This window comes from Vitis riparia, chromosome 14, assembly GCF_004353265.1.
Source record: "Vitis riparia cultivar Riparia Gloire de Montpellier isolate 1030 chromosome 14, EGFV_Vit.rip_1.0, whole genome shotgun sequence".
Taxonomy (NCBI): Eukaryota; Viridiplantae; Streptophyta; class Magnoliopsida; order Vitales; family Vitaceae; genus Vitis; species Vitis riparia.
Window position 1 is genome coordinate 28,613,822 of NC_048444.1, and position 8,974 is coordinate 28,622,795.

The window sequence follows — 8,974 nt, forward strand, 5'->3', positions numbered from 1 at the left end:
AAATTGGGCATTCCAATTGTGAGTTTAATACTATGAAGGCTTTTCTTAATTATTTGAGACATTAATTATATTTTTAAGGGTTTATGTCTTTATGCAAAATATTGGTTAACAGATTGACACTAAACACCATTTCTTCTCAAAATTGGGTATAAAAACATATTTTTTTTAATCTTTTTTCATCATCTATCACCCACTTTTTTGAGGATTAATGATCATAATCCTAGGTTTTAATCATATGGAGTTATCAATTTTCCCATGTCATCCATTTCCAATATCATTTTAGATGTCAAAATACAATCAAAAAAATAATAATAGCAATAATTGAAGGAGTACAAACCAATAATATTAAAGTATTATGATATAAAAAGAGTGGATTCATGCAATTCATTATTACTCAACCAAGCATGAATTGTGAAGGAAGATCTTGATCATAAATGGTGGATGAAATAAATCAATCCATAAAGCTCTTGTTAATAGACAAAAGAAAATGCATATATTGTGAAGAACACAAGATAAAATTACCAAATTTTTTGAATGGGTAAGAAGTTGAGATTTATGAGCAATAGGGTAAAAGCTACTCGGTATTGTCCCTTAAGGTGATGTAAATGTTGTTTTCTGAGTTGAACAACTTAATACAGAAGAAAGTCACGTAATGCCTTGAGCATCATCGCTCCTTGGACATTGCTCTTGCTACACGTGAAGAGTTGTTGTTATTTTCAGAGGATAATCATGTTGTAATGACCATGGTTGTTAAATGCTCTCATTCCTCTCCGCCGTCATATTCAACCTCTCTCTCTTATTTGACAATTTAGTCTTCGTGAATTCAAAAACCACTATAGCATCCTTCATTTCCTGTAAATCGGGAAACAAGAACGACTTCCTCTGGAGTTTAGTTTGCTTGCTACCAAACTTTTTGAGAACTGCTATTGTATATGTGAACTTTCTCTTGATCAAGGCCATTGACAGGATCCCTTCAACTGAGGGTTCATACAGAGGCTACAAGCGGGGAGTTCATGTAGATGTTGTAGGTGAAGTTGACAGAAGAGTTGAATTTGACCATTTGATAAGATTTGCATGGAAGGAGTTACAAGCAGCCACAGAAAAATTTAATGAGAAAAATGTTATCAGACAGGGAGGCTTTGTGAAAGTTTATGAGGGAGTGCTTAGAGATAACACCAAGGTTGCTGGAAACGATCAACAGATTATGAAAGTCCTGATAGAGATGCTGTTTTCGAGCGCGAGGTGGAGATGATAAGTGTAGATATTCACAGGAATTTATCACGGCTGATTGGATTTTGCACCACACCAACAGAACGCCTTTTGGTGTATCCCTTTATGCAGAACCTACATACTTATCACTACAATAGCAAAACCCACTCTTGCAGCAGTTCAATTCTCAAAGCTCATTTGTCTCGCCTCATGTTGGTCTGGGACTTGGAGTCCAGGCACCTAGTCTCAACACGGTTACATCTGCCACCCTACAGCAACAGCCAGGTTCCGTCTTCCAACAGTCTAATCAGCAAGCTTTGTTATCTACTGGTCCAAAAGATGCTGATGTTGGCCATGTCAAAGCTGAGGACCAGTGGAATTTGTTCCTACTTCTGGTCTTGGAAAGAATCTCATGAATGAGGATGATTTGAAAGCTTCATATGCAATGGACACATCTGCAGGAGTATCTGGCTCTTTGACAGAGCCTTCCCAAGTGCCAAGAGATACCGATCTTCCTCTTGGGCCACCTTTACAATCTAACCAACTTTCTTGCAACCTTGGTGCTATTGGTCGAAGAAACATATCTGACTTTGGTGTGGTATGTGATACCCTCAGTGGATCAGCTGTGATTTAAGGGGGGAGATCAAAACTTCCACTTCAGGGGGTCCCTTGGGAAATGCAGCTATGAAGCAGAAGTTTGGTGACAGTGTGGGCCAGCTTTTTGATCCAAATCATGTCTCACTTTGAAATCAGCTGCAGTCAGTGGCCTCTAGGTCAGACACATGCATGATCTTTTTCTTTTTTCTTTTTTTGCATGGCCACCTTTAGGCCACGTGTCGCTCTACCAATTCCCTCACTTTCATTTTAAAAATAATTTCCCAGTCCCACTTTGCAAATAATTTTCTAAATTTTAGTTATTCCAATGATCTTAATTCTTCAAATTCTCATTCTTCCTTAGAATTTTAAGTCACCAAAAATCCCATTTCAAATAAAAGTTGTTGTCATTTTCTTCAGCAAACAATTTTCACATTTTTTTTAAAAATGTTTTGAAATAAGTGTAAATTTAATTTTGTAATTTTGAATAATCAAAATTCATAGAATTAATTCATACAAAACATAAATCAGGCCTTGGTGGGGGCTCAACATATGTGATTCTCTCATTGATTGATTGATTGATTGCTTATACATAATTGACTTATTCCATTCTATGACACGCATGTAATTATTCTGTATTTGTTTACTAACTTTTGTTGTCATGAAGCAAATTCGTTCATCAATCAGGTACACTATTTGCTTCTCTTGTTTATTCGATTATTTTGTTTTGATTGATATTCATTCAGTATCTATATTTGATCAATTAATTGTCATACTTGTCTCATCTCATCAGTAAATACATGTTTTTAGGGACTTAGAGGGGTACTACGGTTTTTACTGTACCTTCCCGATAAGTAATGTAACCCTCGAGCCCATATTTGGTTTTTCATAAACCACCTTTTTCAAATAAGGAGTCACACTTAGGGTTTTTTTTTTCTTATTTTGTTTACCTTTTAAAAATAAAACAAAAAAAAAGTTACGACTCATTTTCTTAATAAATAAATTATTTTCAAATAAAAAACGAGTTTGCCATCGAGTAGAAGCGCATAAGCAGAAATGCAGGGTCCACGGAGTTATCAATTTTCCCTATCATCCATTTCCAATATCATTTTAGATGTCAAAATATAATTAAATAATAATAATAATAGCAATAATTGAAGGAGTACAAATCAATAATATTAAAGTATTATGTTATGAAAAGAGTGGATTCATGCAATTCATTATTACTCAACCAAGCATGAATTGTGAATGAAGATCTTGGTCATAAATGGTAGATGAAATAAATCAATCCATAAAGCTCTTGTTAATAGACAAAAGAAAATACATATATTGTGAAGAACACAAGATAAATTTTCCAAATTTTTTGAATGGGTAGGAAGTTGAGATTTATGAGCAATTAGGGTAAAAGCTATTTTGAATATGAAAATATGATTTTTTTTATATTATTATTTAAATTAATTTTGATGTTAATTACTATTGTTTTATCAAATATGTTTAATATGCATGATGAATTTAATTAAGTTATTAAATTGGTTTGATTTATCAAACCTTCACACAACCCAAATAAATGAAACAAAATTAGCAAAGCATGAAAGAGAAAAAATCATACTAAACCAGCTCACCCAAATATAGAAAGCCTCCCTCTAAAGTGAGTTGCCATGTCAATGAAGTTAACAATTTCGTTTGGAAAATATTTTAAAAGTAGTTTCTTATTTTTTGACAATAAAACTTTGATAATAAAAACTTGTTTTCTAGACTCGAAAATACGTTTATAGTTTTATGATAGAAAACAATGTTTTGAGAACTTATCTTGAAAATAAGGTCATCTTTTAAAACATATTTAATAATTTTCAGTTATTTTTTATAGTATGTTTTAAAAAATAAATATATAAATATAAAAAATAATTAAAAATAAATTATTATAAATTAAAGTTATTTTTAATAAATAATGAGACATACAAACATATGGAAAACGTTCCAAATTCTTAATCATAAAATTGTTTTTGAAATTGTTCTAAAAAATTTTTATATATAAGAATTATTTTTGAAAACATTTCCATATATATCTTTAAGATTCTTTATTCACGTATTTGTAAAAAAAAAAAAAAAAATTATTATTATTATTATTATTATTTTTATGGTTAGTTAGGAACTTAGGACTTGCCTGAATATACTTTCTAATATTATTGAGTAAAAATTAAAAGCATGCATTCAAATTATAACACATCTTAGTATGTACTACTATTTATTTATATTTGTATTAGCCCTTATTTAAGCATGTAAGCATGTATTGCCTCATGTTTGTATATATACTATAACTTTGATTATTAAGTAAAACTAATCCAAAATGAATATGCCAATTTCTCTTCACACGCAACAATATTTCTTTGAACTTTTCATTAGAATATCATTATAATAATTAAAGAGTAAATTGTTGAGTTACCAATTTTCCTAAAAATTTAAATTTGTAGGATTTAGGCTTACAATGTATATCATGTACTCTAACATCTTCCTAGTCTCTATTTTTGAATTTACACATTGTCTTAATAAATTATGTAAATAAATAAGTCAGGGTGAGATTCGAATATGACTTCCCATCAAATAAGATTTTAATACCATCTTTAACTATTAATTTTTTTAAAAGTCTGTAGGATTTGGGCTCACGACATATATCATGCACTCTAATATAAATGTAAAGATGTAATAAAAAAGGTTTATTTGTATATTTTTAAAAATGAACTATGTTTGTTCTTATAACTATTTTAAATAAAATATTATCAATACTTATTAGTTAGAATATTATTATTTAATTTTAACAAATAAATAAAATTTATTAATTTTATTAAAGTATTAATATCTATCCTTCACATTTTATTTTTATTTCTTATAATTTAATACTTTCAAAAATAAATAAATTAATAAATAAAAGAATATGAGGGCCTGTAAAAAAAAAAAAACAAAGAAAAAAATAAAAAGAGATAAGACATTTAATAAATGAATTTATATGTATCAAGTACAGGGCCAAACAAGTACTGCATGATAAATACCAGCACAGCACTAGTACAAGACCAAGACTATGAAAGGAAATAATGTAATTGTTTGAATGACATGTTTTTGCTCCGAAATTAGCCACGTCGAGTAGGTTCTTAGAATATAATCATACCATAAGCCTTGTTTTTTTATCCCTACTTTATTCTTGTTTTTAGGATTTTATACCTTAACCTAATTTTTTTAAGAGTTTGGCACCAAATGCTATTCCCTCTTTTCTTTTATTTTTTCATAATTTATTATCCATCTTTTGAGAGTTAACAACTTAAAACATATTTTTCCTTTGTTTTTTCATCATCTATTAGCCATTTTTTTGAGGATTAACAACTAAATCTCTAAGTGGCCATGTTATAAAGTTATCAATCTTCCCATGCCATCCATTTCTAATATCATTTTAGACGTCAAAATACATTGAAAAAAATAGTAATAGCAAGAAAACTATAGCAATTGAAGGAGTACAAATCAATAACATTAAAGATTAAGTGTTAAAATCCAAAAGTACTCTAGTATAAAAAGAGTGGATTCATGCAATTTATTATCATTCAACCAAGCATGAACCATGAATGAAGAACTTGATCACAAATAGCAGATGAAATAAATCAATGAATTATTCACCGGTCTCATAAAAGGTTTATTTCTCACTTAAAAATAACTAAATGATCCATTGTGAGTTTTTTCATTAATTTCTAATAAACAAGTATAATAAAATGACCCATGTTTGACAATAATTTAAAATTTATATTACTAAAAAGAAGTTTTCGAGATGAAGTAATGCATTAGCAAAATTATAAGAACGATTTTTAAAATTTACCCATGTTTTTTAAGCTATCTTTAAAACAACAAATTAAATAAAAAAGACGCTAAAAATGAAAGAAAAAATCACGAGAATTATCTAGCAAAATCAGATGTATAGCTTAGAAAGTCTCATTGACCACAAAGACCTTTCTAATTTCCAAAATTTGATTGAAATGAACTAGGAAATCAACTTGTTTTTATTTTTGATATCAGTGCAATCTTCTTTGTAAGTTTTTAAGTTCTTGTACCAAACACAATTGATAGATACTAACTTAAGCATTAAAGCACTCATGCTAGCACTACAAGAAAAAACATTCAAGCAAATTAAAACAATCACATTCAAGGATGAAAGCTTAGCCAACCTGAAATTGATATTCTTCCTTCACTCCAAGCTCAAGATTGAGAGCAAAACACCACAGATTAACCTATTTCAATTCCAATTCCAGTTAGAGATGGCATTGGCGTAACTCTAATGGCCAAAAAAGGTAAACTAATCTCATAATGGGCCCAATTTTTTGGGTCAATATCAAAAGCCCACTTCCCATTTTCCCACTGGGCCCTCAGGGCCCATGGAGAGATGGGCATCACTATCAGAGGATACTTGAAGTGGGTGTTGACAGAGGACAACAGGCATCTCAATGTTGCCTAAACTTGGCAGAAGGAGAGAAATTTTATGATGCCATCATTCACATCATGAACACAAACAAGATATTTGGATATTGATTTTGAAAGATTCCTCAGCCCACAAACACATACCCACCACAGAAATAAAAAGGAAAAGTAGAGACAAATATGAAATATCCATTCAATGTCACATGCAACTAGAAGCCTCTGCCCTCACTGACACACATTCCTGCCCTCTGCTCCACCACCGCCCTCTGCCTCATCAATGCTGATATTTGTTCACAAACCAATCACAATTTGGGGTTAATTCTAATGGTATTTCTTCACAGACCCATGAAAGATTTAGGGGCTCCAATGCTATTTCTTCACATACCCATCAAGATTTTGAGGCTCCCCTCAATCCCCAACATGACCCATCAAAATGTTGAGGCTCTACTCACTTCCCTACAAGAGTTCACAGCCGCCCGTATGAGTAAAGACTCAAAAGTCCCAATAAAATTCGGATTTTAATTTCAATTTTTCAAAGCCTTATTTTTCCATTAATTTACACACAAGGCATGGGTCACATGCCAATATTATTAAAGTTTTGTTTTCAAATATTTTAAATTGATTTTTGAATATTAATTTCTATCCAAATTTCAAACTAATTAAAATATTATATAAAAAAAAAATTAGAACAATAAATAAAAATATTTTATAAATATTTACACATAAATAAAAATAAAGAAAACAACAACAAACACCTAAATAAAAGATCAAGAGCGCTTTTATTCGACTTGTATCAATTTTCAGCCTCCATAACTTTTTAAAAAATCAGGGAAAAAAAAAAAAAACTGAGCCAAATTGCCTAAACTGACACCAATAAACACAACATTCCCATGAAATCCCCAAGCAAGAAAGCATTTGGAGGCTGCACTAGCGACGAGAGTTGCTGCGCCTTGCTGCGCCAGCGTTGGATCCAGCTACCGGTGACTTTTTGGGAGCAAACGGAGCATTTGCGTTGACGTTGAAATCAAAATTAAACGCGTCTCCGGAGACCATGTCCACGAACATCTTCTGCAGGTCCTCGACACTGTCCGGCTGCAAAGGTAAAACTTCGTTTTAGAATTTGCAATCATGCCCTCGTAAATCGAGAAATTGAGTAAAATCCCTACCTCGTCTCCCACATTGTTCATCATGGATATCATCTCTTGCATGAAATCACAGAAATCCTGTTTCCAGAATTTAACAAAATTCAGGGACTATACTGAAATAATCCAAATCAACACAAAATACAAAGTTCCTTTTTTTTTTTTTTTAAATAAAATAAAATAAAAAATCGCTTTGAGGGGGCCACTCCGGCGACGGAAGAAATAAACACGGCGCCGCATGTAAACGCCGACACTTAGATTTCAAAACGACGCCGTTTTATCCATCTCCGATCAAACTCCGATGAAAACCACCGAAGAAGGAAACAGCAAACCTGATCTTCCTCCATCGGATCGTAGAATCCAGCGTCGTACATTGACTTCTTGCTCGCATCAGACAGAACTGCAACACAGAGAAAACGGCACCGGTAACGCCCGTTAGGCCCCAGCAAACGGAAAACACAGAGAAGTGCCGTCAGGAAATGAAGTCACCACCCACCTGAGTAAGCCTCCTGGATTTGCTGGAACCGCCGCTTCGCCTCGCCGGCCAGCGCCTGATTCTTCGCCCACCGGTCCGGGTGCCACTTCTTCACAAACCCCACCAAAAATCAAAACCCCAAAAAACAAAAAATACACCTAGAAAAGAAAAGGAAAGAAAAGAAAAAGACAGCTTTGGGGAGGGAAGACGAACCAGAGCGAGTTTCCGATATGCGGTGCGAATATCGGAGGAGGAGGCGTCTCTGCGAATTCCGAGAACGGAGTAGTAACAAGATCCGGCGGATCCACCTTCGGGATCCATATTTTCCGGGTCGGAACAGGTCGGCCAAGACCGAGGGACTCGGACGTGGAGCTTTTAAGGTTAGAGAGAGAGGAAAGGAGAGGAGAGAGAGAAAGAAATATCTGTGAAGACCTTTTTGGATTTTTCGAAGGAAACTTCGAGAGATTTCGGACATCTGGAGCAACTGAGCAAGATATTTTAGATGAACTTAAGGAAATAACACTTACGTTCATCGAATTTACGGGCATGCCACTCAGGATGAAAATGTAATTTCATATTTATCCCAAAAATAAAAATAAATACTTTTTTAACTAAAATATTTAAATGAAAAAAATGAGTGACTAGAGTTTATATTTTATAAGGATTTAAGTTCGTCATTGACACACTATTTATTTAAAAAATAAATAAATATAATTATATTATAATATAGTTTTTATAAAACTATTTATAGACATCTATCATTACTGATTTTACCATAATATTATTATTATTATTAAATTAGGTTTTAATAATTTCATTTATTAATAGGATTATATTTATGCTTTTAATTAACAATAATTATAGGTTAGTTAAATGTGATTGATTAGTATAATATGGTTACATCACGAAAAGATTGGGTTGTTATAATTATATCATTTAATGGTAAAACATGAAAAAAAAATCGTTTGAATTAGTGAAAAAAATCGTTTGAGTTATTGATTGACGTAATTGGAAGTAACTAGTTAGGTTTACGAGGAAACTATTTATTTGGGAAGTGTTTTTTTTTTTTTCTTTAAATATTTAATTTTTTTTTTATCTA

The 8,974-nt window shown here is 32.0% G+C and overlaps 1 protein-coding gene across 1 annotated transcript; it reads right to left on the reverse strand.

Moving 5' to 3' along the window:
• Positions 1-7,014: 7,014 nt before the first annotated feature.
• Positions 7,015-8,272, reverse strand: LOC117929618 (chaperone protein DnaJ). Its single transcript, XM_034849961.1, has 5 exons — positions 8,089-8,272; positions 7,897-7,984; positions 7,733-7,800; positions 7,425-7,481; positions 7,015-7,350 (listed from the first exon to the last, which is right to left on the reverse strand). The coding sequence occupies exons 1-5, from the start codon at positions 8,194-8,196 to the stop codon at positions 7,186-7,188; spliced, it is 486 nt and encodes a 161-aa protein (XP_034705852.1). The 5' UTR covers positions 8,197-8,272; the 3' UTR covers positions 7,015-7,185.
• Positions 8,273-8,974: the final 702 nt, after the last annotated feature.